Source organism: Ostrea edulis, chromosome 3, assembly GCF_947568905.1.
Source record: "Ostrea edulis chromosome 3, xbOstEdul1.1, whole genome shotgun sequence".
NCBI lineage: Eukaryota > Metazoa > Mollusca > Bivalvia > Ostreida > Ostreidae > Ostrea > Ostrea edulis.
Genome location: NC_079166.1, coordinates 34,800,538 through 34,821,937, shown reverse-complemented (window position 1 = coordinate 34,821,937; position 21,400 = coordinate 34,800,538). Strand labels below are relative to the sequence as shown.

The following is a 21,400-nucleotide window of genomic DNA, read 5'->3' as shown; positions in this document are numbered from 1 at the left end:
GTTTTTTTGCTAGACAGGCTCTTAAAATGAAGACAAACAGTGGTATTGTAAATTTTGAGTAGTGCTTCGTTTGACATAAAAATAACATATGCTGTGGCCTTCAATTCGACTTTTAGATATATCGACGGCGTTTTATCTATTAACAATAATAACTTTCATTCATATGTCGATTCAATATGTCCCTACGAGCACGAAATAAGACACCACAGGGTCGTCCACTTCTGCTTCATTCTTAGATATTTCATTGAAAGTAGATATCAACAGAAACTAATATCCCAACTTCATGACAAACGGGATGATTTCAGCTTCTCCATCGTCAACGTACCATATCTATGAAGCAATATTCCATTATCACCTGCAAATGGTGTTTATATCTCTCAACTGATTCGATACGCAAGAGCTTGTTCTGTGTATGGTCAGTTTTTAAACCGAGGCAAGCTACTGACAAACAAGTTAATGGTGCAGTCTCGATTAAAGTCAGCATTTTGCAAATTCTATGGTCGTTACAACGATCTAGTTTGCTATACAACTTATCATTGGGTCAAATGTTGTCTGACCTGTTTCATACTGATTGTTAGACCGTTCTTGGCACACTGAGTTCGACTATGGATAGCGCCGTTTACCTGATCAGGATATAGGGCTTGCGGCGGGTGTGACCGGTCGACAGGGGCTGCTTACTCCATCTAGGCACCTGCTCCCACCTCTGGTGTGTCCAGGGGTCCGTGTTTACCCACTATCTATTTTGTATTATTTATAGGTGTTATGATATTTATCACTGTTCGTGATCTTCACCTTTCATATGAGTCCTATCATTCACTATTCAAAAGTTGCAAAGTTTTGTAGATTACGCAGACAAACAAAAATTCACCTATTCTTCGATGCTGTGGCATAAAAATAGATCAATGAGAATTTCACAGGTTAATGAATTATGGTGATCAGGCCGTAAATGTATTATTGATATGAGGAAGGTAATTGGTGAAAGATTTTACATTTCAAAAGGACTATCAGAGGAACACTAAAGTTTTTTTAAGATACTCTTTTAACTATTAGAACTCGATCTTGGTTAGTTTAGTATCTCTATTCCTTATAATATAGCATGTGTACATGTGGGCACATGATCCCACCTCAAGAGCGAAGACCATAAACTGAAAATAGACATCAGTCTGAATTTGAAATTCAAGTAACTTTTGAAATAATTTTCGTAAACAAATAAAATTTTCAGTATATATTTGCATTTGATTTTTTTTTGTAAACCTGCAGTTATTTTAAACTTATTTGCAACATAGATCTGAAGACATAAGTGATCAGATTTTGACTTAAGTTTGTTCTCCGTTTATGGTCATGGGATCTGGTATTTTCAAGGGTCTGTGTTTGCTGTACCCTTAATTGTGTATTCTTTATAGGAATTGTGAGATTGATCACTGTTTGTTGTTTTCACCTTTTCATCTAAAAATTGTATGTCAAGTTTCATTATGAATAATACGTAACTTAGCATAGAAGAATTCAGGAGAAGATAAGGCTACAAATGGATGTAAAATACACACATAAATGTTTCTTTGTACAGTTACACATACCTGGGACATTTCCAATCGATTCCATAATTCTTCGGAGTTCGTGTTTTGCGCAATCATTTATGTACAAGCTATCGTCAATCTCAGAATTTCCCAATAATAGAAGAAAGATTTGTTTGTTATCGTCCTTGCTTTTATCCTCGATCTCTGCCTCTATAGGTATAGTTTGACGGCTGTGCACTTTTAAGAGCATGGATCCATGGTCTGAAATGGTGTTTTCGAATTGTAAGAAAAATAATCTATCTACCGTAAATAGACAAATCCATTCAAATTATAAACGGTATATTGAAATCATTATGATTACCTTTCGAAGTTTCCTTTAGTTTTAGAAACTTATCTTCGTTGAATGTATCACAAACGAATACCCAAGGATGTTTTGGAGTGTTCTTGACTTGACGAAAATTGGCGTTTACACGTTCCATTTGCGCATCAAGGTAACTCTTGAGATATGGTGTAGTTGAATCATCCTGTATTTGCAGAATGACATCGATCTCATCTAAGCAAAAACAAGAACCAGGTTAAAACTCTGTACATGTGATCTCTAAATTATATTGATCTACATATACCTTTTAATTCATGCTATATCTATTGGACTATACCAGATAGATTTTCGTCCAGGAACATCTGTATGTCTTTCCGAGCTTGATTATTGATGACAAGAGTATCATTGATTCCGTCTTTCCCCACGATGATGTGTACTTGTCTACCCACGTTTTGATTTCCGCAGACTCGGATGGCGTTACTATTCATTTCTTCAACATGGTGGACAACACACCGAATAGATTCTCCTGAAAATCAACTCCTGATAAGGTACCACATCACACTTTATATTTATATACATCAAACAGTAATCACCTTCATTTATTGATTAAAGCCCTTGTAATGATACTGATCAGGATCAGTACTTACTGAAGTTCAAAGCTTTATTTCATTACTGTAAACTGTACTCGTCTTTTTTTGTGTGTGTGAGTTACCAGTGGTAAACTATTACTAATCCTAGGTATTTAATAAAATCAATATATTAATTATGTTTTACTTATTCCCAAACTTTAATTAAAAAAAAGAACAATTCCTTTTGCATACAGATTACTCTGTTTACATAAAGAAGATATAGGGTTCGTGAGGGATGTAGCTGGTCGACAGGGGATTATTACTCCTCTTGGGCACCTGACCCCACCTCTGGTATGACCAGGGATATGTGTTTGCCCTACTCTTAATTTTGTGCTCTTTATAGACATTATAAGATTGATCACGGTTCGTTACCTTCACCTTTTCACTTATGTAATTCATTGTAAGGTCTTACCTTGATCCTGTGTTTTACTGTTATCATTACCTGTAAAGTCAAATACGTACATCTAAATTTAACAATAGTACTGCAAACGGTATGATATACACCTGTCGGACAGTGAAATTCAACCTGGAAGCATATCACGCACTCTGGATTGATACAACACACGTTCTGAATAGAAAAGCCTTAAAGTGGGTCATGGATCACCAATCCATTTGACATGTTAACTGATTATGAATTTTTCTGAGAGTGAGGTTGTGACAAAATATCCGTGCAATATATATCTATGATGATAAAAAGTCCGGGAAATAATTTGATCTAAAGTAGGCAATGGTGCACCAATTAAGGTGAAATGTTTGAAATGTGAACTGATTGCGCAGTTGTGTTAAGTAGGGCCATAGAAATATGTCAGAGGAAATAAGCTTTATAAACAGATCAATTTTGACAAATTCTGTACACACAACCCTTATATACAAAAATATGTATTATATAATTAAGTGCATATTAACCTCCCATACATTTTTACCAGACTGACAGTCTCTACATCAGCTGTATATCACGTGATCAAATATCAAGATAAAATCGTACCGTGTATGTATAAATTGTTCCACTGGCACGATATCCAGACATCAATGCAAGTTGAAGTTAATATAACTTCAAAACATATTAATTTCTTAATTTGAAAAGTGATGAGAGCAAGTTTATCATGACTTGTAACATGTCTAATTTTTGCATTGAATATGCAAGGTGCGGCGATTTTTGTATATTCGAAGTTGAATCTAGCCTGAAAAACGTGTTTTCTGTTGAAGCCACAACTTGGTCCCCTAACTTTCCTGTTGCACTAAAGTTCACATGACACATAAATCAAACATCTTTCACTCAAAAACTTCGGGGTGTCGTGCCAATGATGAGATTCGTATGTACGGAAACCCTGTTTATGCAAATGAGTTCATTGTGAAAGTCACTATATACGTGCAGATTAGGGGCGATATCAAGATCACCATATAATATGGATGTTACTTTAGCGTGTATGTTAATTATATAAAGAAGAAATTGAAAATATTTCAATATCAAAGAGAATTAATATAACCCATTGGACAGAAACTTTTACACGATTGCGGTTCATTGTTTGACAGCGGTGGTAAATAACGAAAAAAAAATAGTTTGACATTTCCAACCGCAAAAGGAATGTAGATATGTACGTCATGACCTTCATAATGACGTATTTTTCATTGTGACGTCATGTAAGGTGTCAGTGCGGTAAAGTACATTTTTACAGCACTGGTATTTATGAGGAAAGCCTTAAGGTAGCGACGGATAGCAACCACGTGATCAGTAAAAATTGTGTATTTTCACGTGAATTCATTTTCCGGAATTCCTTACTCCGTCATAGAATAAGTCAAAAAACAAAAAGGGGTTCCGAAAGTGTTTTGTTGCTGTGACTGACTCGCCAAGAGAAAATATGCACAAACCACGTAAGTATTGTGCCGTTACCTATTTTCGATAGTAACCTAATTTCGATAGGTTATTCTTTTTAACGATCATTCGATAATCGTAATGTCATTTTTTTGGAACGTTTTTCCCAAAATCAGCGTCAGTAACAAGAAGTCAGATAGCCAAAAAGATCGAGAATTACGCTTTTCAGAGAGGTAGGACTACAATTCTTTATGCATCTATTCTGAAAACACCATTTTTCCCAATGCCAAAAAAATCACAATGAAAATCTGATTTTTTTCCGTTGAAAGCAGCGTCCTATTCACCTATGCTGTCGTCTGATAATAAAACTCAATGGTGTGTTCTAAAAATAGATAAGCCTCTCTTGGGATGAACTATCGGTTCAAGAGAACAGTATGGAAACACATTATAGTCATATTACCATACGTTTTTTTAAAAAATTCTCTGTTTTAAAATTTGTTTTTATTGATTTCTTTGCAGATATTTTCCATCTAGAGAGAAAATTATAAGAATGATGATTTAGAGGTCTTGGGCAATGCTTTCCAGTCGGTAAAATATGGAATGAATGTCCATGGTGAGTTGTTACTGCCAAATGTTTCCAAGTCCCCTAGACAACTTTAAGATATGATAAATGGGTGTAATAACATTGGGGGGGGGGGGGTGTCTTCAGGACCTTCACCATTTTTTAAAATTGTTTGAAGCTGCTTTATTTGTTCATTATTTATTGTAATCAATTTAGTCGAAAAAATAAGAATAAAAGAATCATTCTATTTAATGTTGTTTTAACACTAACAGCGCGCAATACTTACTATCGAAAATAGGTGACGTCAGTCAAAACAAATTTGATTATGGCGGATCTAACAAAAGTTGAAATGCTACCTGGATTTTGATAAAGTTTTAAACAAAAAATAGCATATATGCATTAGATAGAGTTAATTGATTAGAACAGATAAAATTCAGGTGAGAAATAAATTGCTGAATATATCAAATTTGTAAAAATAGTACTGCACTATCGAAAACCGATGACGCCAGGATATAGATGTTTTGCACACTCGGTGCCGCCATATTTAATTACCTAATTATATATGCGTGTCAAAGGTCATAGGGGAAAAACGACGTAATCATGGACGCAGTCTTTTGACAAATCAACGATGCATGCTTTTCCCCCAAAGTTTTTAATGATTTATCTCTTATATTATGATAGAATTTGTTTACATAATAGATAAAGAGGACCAAAGGTTTACTTTAGCATATCTTTTTGGAAAAGTTCCTTTCTAGAATTTCTATGAGAAACTATTTATTGACACTAAAGTTGCTTTTCATACCCATGTTTGAAGATTCCATTTCATAATAAACAATTATTTTTACACTAAAAATCTTAATTCTGAATTGTACAAAAATGTAAAATTTCGATAATAGAGTCTACCCCTCTACCGACTACTGGACCCATTGTATTGTGATGTTTTTAGGGACAGGGGGGTATTCATTATTAATGGTAATTTTACAAAGAAAATAGATTATAATGCATTACAACAAATCACGGCAGTATTATCCAGGCACATCATAGCGTCCGTTATCAAGGGGAGGGGGGGGGGGGGGTTTACAAAATATCAATATTGACAACTACTACGATCTATACAGATAATATTTTTAAAAAGGACATTTTACAAAAAAAGGGGGGGGGGCGAGATTATACGCACGACGACAAAGGGTGGTGAACCTAAGTTGCCTGGTTTATAATTAGTATCCTTATTATTTGCAATAAAGTTTCTAGCTTTAATATATATATATAGGCCTACATATGTTATACCTAAAAGTGAACTTTGAACTGGTCATAAAAATTTGTCAAAGTTAGATAAATTAAATAATTGTGTAGACATATCGGGTTTTTTTTTTAAATTGTCAGAAGCTTATAAGATTTAAAATCATACAAATGAAATATATCTCTCACTCTGTCTCATGGGCAAGTAGAAGAAATTTATAATTGGGAAAAGAATATCGTGCGGATAGGAGCTCTAATATAAGCGCAACCGTCGTGCGAATATTGAAAATGATTGGCACGACAATGATGCTGATAGACACTTTAAAAAAAAAAACAATTAAACAAATCATAAAACTTAATTCAATTCAAACATAAAAATCCTTAATTGTGTGAGGGGTGACTTAATTCATAGGTTCAAACTTAATTACTACTCAGTACCGCATACCACAGAAGAGAGAGAAGAGGGGGGTATGCCGATAAATCAAACCACTTTGTCATTTTAAAAGAAAAAAGACACATTGTCAATAAAATTATTGAACGGTTATCACTTCTCTATGCAATGTACTACTTCACTGGGTTAATTTTAGAGAGCTAATGACTGTAATTCGATAGAAAATATCGCAAGTGAAAGTAGCGAGCAGACATAAACAACCTTTACTTCACCAGCTCAAATTAAATAAATGTGAATGAAACATTCTAATCTGCAACTCTTAATGGTAACTTTAAAGTGTATTTTTTAAGAATGTTATATTTTTATCATCTTACATGCTTAAACAAAGTATGTCTCACCCGTAAAATGTTGGTGAGCAGCCGTCGTCGTTCGCTGTTTCACATTGACAAAGGACCCGGATGTAAGATTTGTTCCCCTATGACCTTTTGACCTAGCATGACGTTAGAGTGTGCAAAACAGCTATACGTCAATATCTGTAATAGAGGGCGAAGCCCTCTCACGGCCCAAAGGGCCGTGAGAGCGGAGCTCTCCCTATAGGTAACACGTATATAATGTTTAAAAGGAAAATATAGGAAAATAATGAAAAATTAAACCATACCTATGGAACTTGAAAATTTTGGTACTAATGGCGTCGATTCGAATACTATCGCGTGGACATGTATTTCTCCATTTTGAATCTCGTCTACCCTAGTTCACGTCGTTCTGAGATGTTACATAAAATTCGTGAAAGCATGTAAATCTTATTTTCTTAATCATATATAATCACTCCACCATTAACGCCATGTTTGTTGTTGTGGTTCAAACACTATGTTTATAAATTTGCTAAATCACGACGCTGAATATGACGTCACAATGTACTGTTTACATCAATTGCGTTATATTTCCCGCGTTCAATATATAGGCGGATCAAATATCCAAAATTAGGATGCTTTGATACAGCTCCGTCCTCGTGCTAACTTCGGGTTGTTTTTGTACTGTTTTGGATATAGATACTAATGCCAAAATTTGTTTGCTTCGCCCTCAAACACGGTCACGCCGTAAAACATATTAATGGTAGATCAAATGTTTCATCTGTGTGAAACGTTTTACTAATCGAAATGTTAAACCAACCACCAATCCATGTACATAGATGCGCTACGTAAACAAAGTTGTTGGTTGATACATCGTAATGTCCGAGTGCAGCATGCTGCGAGATTAAATACTGTTTATACAGTCATTGAGAGGCTAAACAAAGTTTCTTGCAAGAAGAGGAAGTTGGTGGATGCATTCAACTTGGTCAACGAAATCATAGTTTCGTTTGGTGAGTGAAAAAAATGCCATAAATTTGTATTCAAAAGTTCAACTCACATTTCCTCTGCTATTTCACAACGCGATTTATAATAACATCTGTAAGTTTAAACACACAACGCGACATACAGTAGATGTATTATTTTGTATGTATATATGTATTCCACGTTTGCTTAAAATATAACTCCCACCTGTGCATGTGATTGTAAACGAACGGATATCATGTAAATGTATACCACATTTGTAAACATGGGCTCTCACAACTCTTTTATTAAGAAAATATCGTAATGAAAATGACCGTTACGAAAATAACATACCTTGAACTACATGTATAAAAGTAATGAAAAACAAATATCTGTATAGACCTACTATCTAGGGGTATGTGGGAACCGTATAGAAAGTGGAGGGGGGGGGGGGGGGGGCATTTGTTGAATTATAATTCCCTAGACTATAGTATGTATACATATACTATTACTTTGAAATTTCAGTGACCTAAGAAATATATCAAACCTGAGGTTTCGTGTTTCACACAAGCATGTAGGTTGGCAAAACCTTTTTAAAAATAATGTCAATTAATCACAAGTCTGCATATGCCCTCTCATAGGCAAATGTATGCACTGTATGTATAAGTAAGACAGTTTATGAAAACATATATACATGTCATCTCATATTGCAATTTATAATTTTGAAACATCAGTATTTAAATTGTGAGACACAATTTTAAAATTCACATTGTCTGACGCAGTCAAATTACTCAATGGTATAATATAGACTTAACTGTGCACATATCAATTATGATGATCTTTTTTCTAGGCATCAGCCTGAGGACCAAGGGAGGTTAGATAGGACCAGTGCAGGTTGATGTGAATTTCGAGTTAACAAGTATAACAGCAAGAGAGGTACTATATTTTCTTTTGAAAAACATTTGTAAAGACAATTCTGAGTATATCAGATATTCATCTTTGTTGCTATATTTAAATATATTTATCTATATTTTGAACAGGTACTCCATTTACAGTGATAATGAAATATCCCCTGGACCCCCACAACTCCACAAATTTAAAAATGTTTGATCAAGTTCCGAAGATTAAAGAACTACTGCAAAATTTGGGACTTGGATGAAAAACATTAATTCACTTATATGAGCTCAGAGCAGTGGATGTTGTACAACATACTTTAAACTAAATTGTGAATTTGAGGGAAACAAGTACATGTACTCGTGTATTACATGTACATGCCTTTTGAAAGACAATAATATTGTATAGATGTAAAGGAAATTTCAATGTTGATTATTCTTTCTTAGATATATTAGTAAAAAATGTGCACATGATAGAATATCAATTTTATAACTTCAATCAATGTGTTTGAATTTTCCTTGTAATTCAAAATTTAGTTGAAACTTACATCATTGATACATTAATGTATATCAAATTTTTAGAAAAGTTTCAAAATGGAACTAATTCACCCCTCCCCCCTTTCTTATACATACAGTGAACATAGACCTTCACCTGGGGAAAACTACAGTTAGTTAATGCAATATACATGTACATGCATTTTCAGTTATCCAAGAGTGAGTTTTTGGTTCATTGTGAAACTACAATTAAAAATCTTAAACTTATGAAAGACACATCTATCTGTGAGGGCAAGATGACTCAGATAGACTTGCATGTAGTGATCCATGGGCAGTCCATGGGTCTCTTTCCATTGATATTAATTATTTATTGAAATATGAAATGGTTATTTAAACATATTTGGTGTATTATACTATATAGTGATATAAATTTCTATCAAAAAATTTGTATAGGTAATAGATTTGGTCCAGTTATTACAAGAAATTGTATGAAAAATAACTAAATATTTAGGCAATCATTGTGAGTGCGAAAAGGTCAACTGCAATAGCACACACTATATATCATTCTTAAATGGCTCATAGAAACTTCTAGTATTGTGAGTTTGAATGCCCAATGTGGTAATTTGGGAATGCTTAATCATTTAAGGTCAATAGTTTATCTCTGCTGACTGTATCTCTTAAAATTCGTTTCTAGAAGGGAGGGGGTAAGGTTACAAAATCTGACATAGTTTCAGATTAAACCTTATTTGGTATATTTTTTCTATTCAATAATTTAGATACTACTTGACTTATTGTAAAAATGAAATAAAATCAGAAATTTTATGAGCAGAATTTTGTTGTTGTCAGAAAATGTATGCCTGATAGTGTTTGAGAAACGCCATATTTAGGGTAAATTTGGCCAATTGGCAAGTCGAATCATGCCAATGTTTTCCTTTGATGCATTTTGAATTTCTAATCAATGTTGATTTTTTATCTGTTTGTGTTTAATTTACATAAATATATATGACAAACAATATTTCTGGTGTCAATAAAATTTTTATTGGCTTCTGTGTTAATTTGCTTAATTTTGGTATTTTTTGCCTTTTGGGGGGCTACAAAAGAGGGGATTTCAATCTCGCTTTCCTCGAAAATTAACCTGATTACTTTTGTTGATTTTTTGATATGTTTTAGGATAAAGTCAAAATGTTATAATAAATAAAATTGAAAAAAAATTCAATGAGCGGTTTTTTGGGGGCTAGCTATCAATAGCTACCTTAACTCAGCCGCGTGTGCATTTCTCTGAAAGGGAGGTTGTGACTAAATTTCAGAGCAATACCTGTGACCATGCCAAAACAAAATATCTGGAAAACTGTTTGACCTACTTCTACCCCCAACGTACTTTAGGTCATAGTGCGCCAATCCAGCTGAAATATTAACAGCACTTGTCTTCCTCCGAGAGGAAGCCTTTGACTAAATGTCAGGGCAATATCTCTATCCGTAATGAGAAAGCCAGGGAAACTGTCTGACCTATTTTAGTTTAAAAGTAGGTCAAGGATGGACCAATCCAGCTGAAATGCAAACTGAACTTGTATGTTTCTGAGAGGAAGACCTTGACTAAATATAAAGGCAATATCTGTATCCGTAATGAAAAAAGTCCGGAAAACTGTCCGACCTGTTTTTAGTCCAAAATTAGGTCAATGATAGACCAATTCAGCTGGAATGCAAACTGAACTTGTATTCCTATGAGAGGAAGCCTTTGACTAAATATCAAGGCAATATCTGTATCCGTTAATGCAGCTGAAATGCAAACTGAACTTGTATTCCTCCAAGAAGAAGCTTATGACTAAAATCAGGGCAATATCTGTATCTGTAATGAAAAAAGCCCGAGAAATTGTTTGAACTATTCTTAGCTAAAAAAAGTAAGTCAAGGGTGGACCAATCCAGCTGAAATGCAAACTATTCTTGTATTCCCCCTAGAGAAAACTTTTGACTAATTTTCAGGGCAATATGTGTATCCATAAGGAAAAAAGGCCCGAACTGTTTGACCTACTTTTAGTCCTAATGCAGGTCACGGACGGACTTTTAGTCCTAATGTAGGTCACGGACGAACAAACCAATCCAGCTAAAATTCAAACTGATTTTGTATTTCTTTGAAAGAAAGCGTAGGTGTAAATTTCAGTGAAATACCTGTATCCGTAACGGAAAAAAGTCTAGAAAGCTGTTTGACCTATATATATATATATATATATATATATATATATATATATATATATATAAATATAATTCAGTTGAAAAAATACAGTCTTAGGTTGTTATTCACAAATAAATCATGTAGTGAAATTAAAATCGGATTTCAAGGCATGGATTCGTTTGTTTAATCTTATCATAATAATGCACTACAAATACGTACTGGTAATTAAATATTATATTCCTCACGATCAATCAAAATCAAGACTTTTTGACAGCATAGACAGCTACCTTCTCAATAAAAATGGAACACTGAAATATTCATCCTTGTGATCAGTCATTCAAAAATTACTATGTTATACACCACTCTGATTGTACGCACAAGTACTCTGAAGTTCCCCATTGACAATAGCTACGTGGTCTTTGGAGATGAAGTCTTCCAACAGTCTGTTGGAATTTCCATGAGCACGAATTGTGTTCCTTTGTTAGCTGGCCTAGTTTTATAATCGTATGGAACAGAATTTATTCAACAACTTCTACATGAGAAGAAAAAAAATATCTTGATGTGGCCTTCAATTGGACATTGGATTATATATTGACTCCGTTTTACTTATTAGCAATGATAACGTTCATTCATGTTTCGATTCGATATGTCCCTGTGAACTCGAAATAAAATACACCACAGAGTCGTCCACTTCTGCTTCATACTAAGATATTTTATCGAAAGCAGATATTAACGGCAAACTAACAACTCAACTTTCTTACAAACGGGATGATTTCAGTTTCTCTATCGTCAACTTCCCATATTTATGCAGCAATATTCCATTATCATCTACATATGGTGTTTATATATCTCAACTGATTCGATACACAAGGGCTTGTTCTATGTATGGTCAGTTTTGTCATCAAGGTAAGTTACTGACAAACAAGTTGCGACAGGGGTTTTAATAGTCTCGTTTAGCATTTCGCAAATAATATGGTCGTTACAACGATTTAGTTTGCCAATACAACTTATCATTGGGTCAAATACTGCCTGACGTGTTTCATACCGATTGTTAGACTGTTCTTCGAACACTGATTTTGACTACTGCTGGCCCCGTTTACCTGATCAGTACTGAAACTGAAGCATGGTATTGAAGAATTTTATCTTTTGAAAGGGCAGTTGGAGTATAAGTAGGATTACCAGAGGTGGAACTAATAGCAAGTTCGTTTAAAATACAGTTATTATAATGAACCTTACAAACAAAGACAATGTTGTTACTAGCTTTGTCAACTGGAACCAAAACATATTCCTCATGTAACCTATCTAATTCTTTTATCACTTCTGGTTTACTAAACACAGAAGGATAGATGGTAGATACTTTTGTTTTAATATGTCTAATGCGGGATTTTAATATCCTCTGATACTTTAAAATCCTTTCTGGTATTGTATCAAGTTCTTCTTTCTCATATTCAGCCCATCGTCTGGCATAATCTTCGAGAACTACTTGAATTTTCCATTAATAATGTTTTTATTTACTGCTGTTTAATTTATCGTATTCTATAAAGTTTTTTTTTTCTTCATGTAGGAAATATCCAACAGCGTTAGAAGAAGCAAATACATAATTGATATGCAATGTGCATATATCGATATATGTGCATATATGCACAGATATAATATATTTATCACGATATTGCATGCATCTTTATAGATTTATTTATTTGTTGTGTTCACGATTATCTTTATAGCTTTTAATATAATCTGGTGACATCGCAACTACAAAATCTATGCATTGCTTCAATACAAAGCTTTTCATACCGAAATAATTCAATTTTCAGACGGTGGCTATTTATAGCCACTGTCTATACATAGGGACCTAAGTGGCAGAATTTTGCAGGCAAAAAAATAATGAAAATGGAGTTGTTTTTATTATCAAAATCATATGTGTATGATTATAAACAGTTTTTGAAAAGCCTTTTCTTTAACATTTAGTGCTATAGTATATATGATAATGCCCAATACTGGTATGTTATATTACTCGATTCATAAATATGCATAAGAATCAATAGTCGGCGCCTTTAAAGTACCAGCCTTAAATCTACAAGCCCCCCCCCCCCCCCAGAAGACGACGTGTCCCGGTGTGTGTACAAGGCATCACACGGAGTATGGATGTTTTTCTTGGAAAATGCTATCAAAATATTGATTGCTTAAAGTATGAAGATGTATTTTCCATGAGCAATTGTGAATTGTTTGAAAGGGGTGATTTCTTGTTTCAACTGTATTTGTCAATTGTGAAATCATTTGTAATTTGTAGAGTAATTCATTTTGATATTAATTGTCGTTGGGCTTTGTACGATAGCTATGATTTGTTTCTTAGTTTGCTGATTCAATTGAGGGTATCATGAACGATGTTTGAACAAATACTTCAACTTACCAAACCCATCGGATCAAGTCTACATGACATATTATTCAAACAAGTATCCCTTCACCTCGTGAATTTCGGTGTCGCATTACACAAAGCGACAAGATTCCTTCAGTAAAAGATAAAGACCCGCTAGTTTTAATCTTACGATAATTAGATGTAAGTTGCGTAGATAGTTCAAATCAAAATGGAATCAACTGGTCAACGTTGTTAACGGCTATAATAGCTTTATGCTAAAATTAAATTAGAGTAATTGAAGTTAAATAAACGTGAATCACCCCATTCATTGTCCACTTAATAAAATCAAGAACAGTTTTCTTTAATACATTTGTATTTGTTCATGAGTTCGACAATATATAATTAATTTCATTTCAGCGTGGAAGCAATTGAGAACTTCTCTAAACTTTCACTTGTGAATGAAATTAAATACCTACAATAGACATTTTTTGGTGTGTTTTCTAGAAAATTTGTAACAAAGAAGTTCGAAAAATCTCATGTACACAACATACTATAGAATTGTTATCAAAACACCTGCATAAGGTAGTTCTGCAGATGTCACTCCACCTGAGATATACAATGTATTGTTATAAGTCTGATCGACGGGCGGTTTACCATTGATCAATATACAGGTAAAATTTGGGGTGTTAAAGCTGAAATGAAATAATAAATATAATATTTTCTATATGTCCGCCATATTTCTCTGCTAACCCGCCATATTAGTTGGATATTATATTGTTATATGTATCAGGGTTCGTATGGTATATAAGGGAACGAGTTTTGCTATACTTCACTTCATATCAGTGTCTTCGATTTACCCTAGCGGGTAGCTTCGACAGGTAACACGAAAATCTCCGATACTAATTTATAGGACATCAAGAAAAAATGATATCACGTTTTGGAACACCAGGCAGTGCTCAAAATTACAATAAACATATCGTACAGTAAGAAATTATTCTAAAAGCGTTGGATAAATGACTATAGAAAGCCTTTTCTTTACGTGAACGTGAATACACATGCAGTAAATATGTCAAAACTATACAGAGACGCGGAGAAATATTTCATCTATTATCTATTGATAAAATGCAATAAGCAACGGGTATAAAATCTATACCATTCACACTTACTTCAAGCAAAATGCAAATACATAAATGCTACTGTACTTATAAACATGTCATGGTCATATATGCTCGTCATGAAAAAGCATCGAATGCGGAAGAGGATTTGCTTGGGTCTACTCGTAATATCTGTAAAGGACCGCGGATGCATGTTTACATTTTACAATTGTCGAAAATACTCTATGTAGTAGTAAAACTCCCTTTATTTGCATAATCCATGAAACAAAACGATGAACTCCATTTGTATTCCAACAGTAAATACTATTGTCCATTGTACAGACTGCGACACACTTAGCCAGTGCCGATCAGCTATCTTCAATCAGGGGAAGTATCAGAGTATAATATTTACTCTGTATTGTGCATGGATCATTATACCTTATGATTTACTGGTCAGAGTATTGCAGATTTATAAATCAGGAAATCATTTAGGTACATAAACTGCTTATGTATGTATAATTTTCATATACACCACTGTACGAGTGTATGTGATGAGATAAAGAGAGACGGAGAAGGGGATTCAACCGATGATCTTATAATAATCGCGCTCTTATTACGACAAATGATATCGTTGATTCAATAAAAGTTAGCAGTAACTCAATATTGCTCTCATTAATTGGTAATACATATTTATTTGATTCATTTAAAGCACGCAATAATTACAAATTAAACATATCTTTAAATAATGTTATTTTCAATTACCTCATTTTAGGTTAATTTGGCGCTCAATATATCATATATATCTATGCCATTTTTGTTATTACATTCCGTGTTGAACTCGAAGCAAATTGTACTAATGCAAAATGTAAAAATTGAGCTTATCATATTATGCGTCCTTATCAAGCACATAGAATCAAGGGGATGGGACAGGAGTGTATGTCCCCCACCTTTAATAACAATATCCATTTTTGTTATTTTGTAATGAAAATAAAAGATATATTGGGTGACCCCCCATTTAACCCCAGCTTGGAAGTTCTGATATAATAGTAGAAGACACAAACCACCACCAATTAAGAAAATGAAGATAGTATGAGGCGCTCATAGTAGGGGACTTTAACCACCCCATCCCACCCCCAACGATTGACGAAAATGAAGTGTAGGGGGGAAATTATTTAGGCAGTCAAAGTAAAAGACTTTTTAACAGTTCAGCCCACATTAGGACTTTGAACATCGGACAAAACATCTTGGTTTGTTTGTTTGTTTGGTTTTTTTTTTATTTTTATTTTATTGCTCTTTTCGTTCATCTTTTTTAATTAATATTTTGAATGGCAAGAAATTTTGAAGAATCCAATATTCCATTTTCCTCCTGTTGTACCCATCACACCCCCCCCCCCATGAAAAATGACGATACATGTCTGGTTATTACATGTACATTTTGTTTTGCAACACATGCATGTTTACTAATTGTATGGTATAGAATTGCACCCTTTACCAAGTTTTCCTTTATTTACACAGTGTAAAGAATCGCGTGGGGTTCCGGATTAGAATAGGTCCTCAGTACCCCCTTGCTTGTCATAAGAGGCGACTAAATGGGGAGGTCCTTCGGATGAGACCGCAAAAACCGAGTTCCCGTGTCACAGCAGATGTGGCACGATAAAGACCCATTTCTGCTCAATGTCCATAGGCGCCGAGCATAGGCCCAAATTTTGCAGTCCTTCACCGGCATTGGTGACGTCTCCATGAGTGAAATATTCTCGAGAGGGACGTAACACAATATTCAATCAATCAATCACAGTGTAAGGAATGGTAAACCAAAATCACAAAACAAAATGCATACAGACCAAGATATTTTCAATCGTAGGAACTTCATTCACGAATACATAAGTACATGCAAGGTGAAGATAACGAACAGTGATCAATCTCATAACTCCTACAAGCAATACAAAATAGATAGTTGGGCAAACACGGACCCCTGGACAAGCAGGGGTGGGATCAGGTACCTAGGAGGAGTAAGCATCCCCTGTTGACCGGTCACACCCGCCGTGAGCCCTATATCCTGATCAGGTAAACGGAGTTATCCGCAGTCAAAATCAGTGTGCCAAGAACGGCTTAACAATCGGTATGAAACACGTCAGACAGCATTTGACCCAATGCGAGGTTGTATTGACAAACTAGATCATTATAACGACCATAGAAGTTCCGAAATGCTGACTTCAATCGAGACTGTTGAAATCCCTGTACCATCAACTTGTTTGTCAGTAACTGACTATACCCAGAACAAGCTCTTGCATATCGAATCAGTTGAGATATATAAACACCATATGCAGGTGATAATGGAATATTGCTACACAAATATGGAAAGTTCAGAAAAATCGCATGCATGTAATGCAGGACTATAGCATATATGTGTTTTAACGTTTCTGTAATATGCTATAATTACTTTCAGGCTTGAGTGTAATTTATTCATAAATATTTTCATTTCGTAGTTCTGGCCCGATGGATATATACTGAATATACACATACCGCTGTACGTCGAAATTTCAAATTCAAATGTATTCAATAAGATGTTAGTATTCATAAATCAGTAAAATTCGCATTGAAGTTTTATTTGATATGATGCAATGTAAATATATACTGTAATGCATTAGTAGGAAATGCAAAAGGCAAAAGTATAAATATTTTCTTTTTTTCATCATTAGTATCAATATCTATATGATCACGAAAAAACATTACATAATTTATATCCGAATTCATATTCATGTATACCGATTTAGATATCAATAAAAACAAAGCTGCATAGTTTGGGGGAGGGGGTTCTAATGAGTCTGATGAAATTAAAAGAAGGAACCCCACATTTGCATTCAAGCTAGATGTACTTCAAAATGAATTTATTTTTGCTCTGACTGAAAGCATGATTCCAAATTCGGGAACCAATCTTGCATTCAAAATAATTAATAGGGGAAGACATGAATTCGAGCTCCTTTGGAATTTAATGAAATGCAGATATGCACCTTTCTTTCAACACGAATTGATATGTTGTTTCAGGCACGTATACAGGGGGTTGGAGTGGGCAGGGAGGCTGATCTGCTATCCCCACTGTTTTGACAATTTACTTTTTTTCGTTATTCTAACATACAAGGTCAGTATTTTCTACATGCACAATTCAAACTAATACATTTTTAAATTTGTAATGAATTCAATTCTAAGCATCAGCTCCGGTAAGTTTTCAATATTGCCTCTTTTCGTAATGTTTGCATGTAGGAGTAAGCGTTCGTGTGGGACGTTATATATGAACTTCCGGAAAACGGTTTACAAACCACCCAAATCAAATACCAACATTTACATTTTATGGTATGGATTCGCTTATTGATGCATTGCAGCCTAGCCATTATCTCCTAACACTGCCGTTGAATGCATCACATATTTCCAATACAAATATTTCCCCGAGTAAGTCATTTAAAAGTAGTAACAAACTCAAAGTTGCACAACGTTGTTCATGTGCGGGACTCGTCGGTCGGCTACATTTTAACAGATAAACACATAAGACATTAAAGATTATAAAGAATTTGTTTTCAGGTTGGCCCAGGAAATCGAATGCAAGATCATAAATCAGATCCGCCCCTTATGACAACCTTCGATTCACGGCGCAGGGTTATTTTGCGTACATTGGAGGTCTTATTAAATATCGCTGAAGATTGCATCGGCGGTCAAATTCTACAATAAAGTAATATATATCAAAAATTAAAATGCAATAAATTGTAAAAATATAATAAAAATCACAACTTATTCTCCTTTAATGCAGACTTAATTCTTCTCTAGCGCCCCCCCCCCCCTCCTCCCCAATAAACATTGTACACTGTATGAAAAAGTAAAGGTATATCGATTCTATAAAGAATACAAAAGTAAGTGTTTTGCAAACACCGACCCCTGGACACACCAGAAGTGCAATCACTGAAGATCTTGTTTGTGAACACAGCAGTAATATTTAGTTAGTTGGGATGACAATGCCCCGGGGTGAAAATTATGTAACCAGTTAGTCATAAATTCTTTTGACCGATTACAAGTAATTAACCAGTTAATCGTTAAAACTTATAATTCTCAATTACTGTATTATTTTATTTTAGCTTCAGTTTTGCTTAATTCATTAAAGGGACTGACTCACGAATTTCCCCAAAATTTTGTTTTTCACTTTTAATGACCAGAGTCTACTGTCTATAATGCGTTCAAATGATTTCACATAAAAATGAAGGTTATACATTATCACAGAAGCTCAATTTAGAGAGTTCATTATTTGTTTTGTAAACAAAGATTGCGGTATGTTATTGTTTACTAAATTTTCAGAAGAAATGGATATCGATCTAAGTTTATTATATCTTTCACATTTCAAGTATTCTTCGGGTAAAATGTGTCATCTAAAAGTTAAAATTTGTGATTATGCAAAATTAAGATGCTTTATGCTACAAAATTGATATTTCACTGATTTGTTTGTTTGCATAAAAAGACTCGAGTCTTTGTTTACATAACACAGATTTAAGGCTAAAATATTGCTTTCATTCTTGCATTCAGTAGGTCAAAATATTGGCTGACAACATTAAATGAGTTATATTTTTAATGTTTCACATCAAAAATAAAAAAATATTTTGTTCAAAAATCGTGAACCAGTCCCTTTAACAAAGAGTATGATGAGTGCTTCGATAAATAAAGACGTGAACAAAAACCGAATGAAAGCAAAAATATTTGTAAAAATTCAAAATGTTCACTTTTTGCAACGTCAAGCCAGAGCGGTGCATCATGTGATTATTTTCATTACAATATTTGGCTTCAAGTTTAAGTTAGAGGAATAGTTCTATTGTCTTCAAAGTTTGTTTACAAGAATTGTTAACGTGGCAAAAATCTGTTCGGACGGCACACTACACTAAAGTTACTCAGGACGTGTGAGTCCATTGTACATAACACAGCTAATATGTCATATTTTACTATGCGTGTAATATTGGGAAGTAACTCTGAAATATGATTTAGTCTGACCTCCATGATTTTTAGGCGTATGTTACCCCGCCCCCCCCCCCCCCCCCCCCCATTTTTATTTTCATCCTCTAACTTTGTATAATAATATATCCTTCTCTGAACAGAAATGTAGATGCATGTTCTTGTCCTCATTACCATATAATATAATGGTACGAACCATTGAATTTATTTTAAAATCCATGTGGAAATTATGCTGGCAGCCTCGACTTTATCCGTGGGATACTAGTACTGTTTGGTAGTTTATTTTACGCAATTGATATAGAGCCTGACTGGGAACTTTCAACATCACCTGGACTTTTGAATATTACGACCCCCCTTTTTTAAAATCACATGCAATACAGGCACGACAGTATTTCTTTACTACAAATAACCCGACCAATCGGTTTCAGATTTTCTAATCGGTTAGCAATTTTTTTTTTCAACCGAGTAATTGGTTAACCGGCTAATCCTTGTTATCCATAGTATTTAGCATATATATATATATATATATATATATATATATATATATATATAAGCACAAAAACCCAACAACACCCTACTTTCTTAAAGTGTCGGATCTGAGAAGATACAAGGCCAGTAAAGAAATTTATAAAAGCACTGAAAAGGCCACGACACTGTTGGTTATTTAAAACTCAAATTTTCGACGCAACCCGCGTCTTTATCAAGAGACATAAATTACATAAACAAATAACACACAAAAACGACAAGTATCGATAAACTACATTGGTGAGAAGAGTGATACACTATTGTACTGAGTGATAAAAATGGTGGTGGTTACGTTGTAAAGCGTGTTACTGACTATGGTTTAGAGAGTTTGTACCATGGTCGGGTCGGGATGAAAATAAAATTATTCTTGAAAAATTAAAGAAATATATATATATATATATATATATATATATATATATATATATATATATATATATTTATAAATATATATATATATATATATATATATATATATATATATATATATAATCCGGAATAAAGATTGTTTATTACAACTTCTCAACAGCGGCAGGGCGAAGGTCATTCAAGTGAGCAATGTGGCCCATGGACATCTTGTTTTATGGGGTTTTTTTTATCTATAGACCACCCTTGTATGTACGTGTTAGATAAAATATATGTACAGTGTACATGTAATAAAGCACACTTACTTTTAAATGCATATTTAAGTACTTTTAAATGAAAAGTTATCTTCATCAGATTCTGTAATAATGGATCACATGCTTTGTGCATTTTTTTCTTCACATTTTCTCACTTTACTGAATTTATTGCGTTAAAGTTTGTGGACAGTATAAAGGCGTATCATTAACACCGTCAGATTTTTTAAATCACTCATCACCGTATGAAAGTCCATTTTATTTACATGAAAGGCGAATATAACGAACAGTGATTAATCTCATAACTCCTATAAGCAATACAAAATAGAAAGTTGGGTAAACACGGACCCCGAGACACATCACAGGTGGGATCAGGTGCCTAGGGGGAGTAAACATCCCCTGTCGACATGTCACACCCGCTGTGAGTCCTATATCCTGATCAGGGAAACGGAGTTATTCGTAGTCAAACTCAATGCCAAGAATGACCTTA

At 34.1% G+C, this 21,400-nt stretch overlaps 1 protein-coding gene across 2 annotated transcripts in view; it reads right to left on the bottom strand.

Annotated features, from left to right (window-relative positions):
* LOC125675357 (uncharacterized) overlaps window positions 1–21,400 on the bottom strand; it is a 240,366-nt gene that overhangs the window by 30,717 nt on the left and 188,249 nt on the right. For both annotated transcript variants that reach the window (XM_048912969.2, XM_048912970.2), the window contains 4 exons: window positions 2,875–2,904; window positions 2,171–2,359; window positions 1,876–2,067; window positions 1,575–1,775 (listed from right to left, as the gene is read on the bottom strand). In XM_048912969.2, coding sequence (XP_048768926.2) covers window positions 1,575–1,775; window positions 1,876–2,067; window positions 2,171–2,359; window positions 2,875–2,904 — 612 coding nt within the window. The remainder of the gene's footprint in view (window positions 1–1,574; window positions 1,776–1,875; window positions 2,068–2,170; window positions 2,360–2,874; window positions 2,905–21,400) is intronic.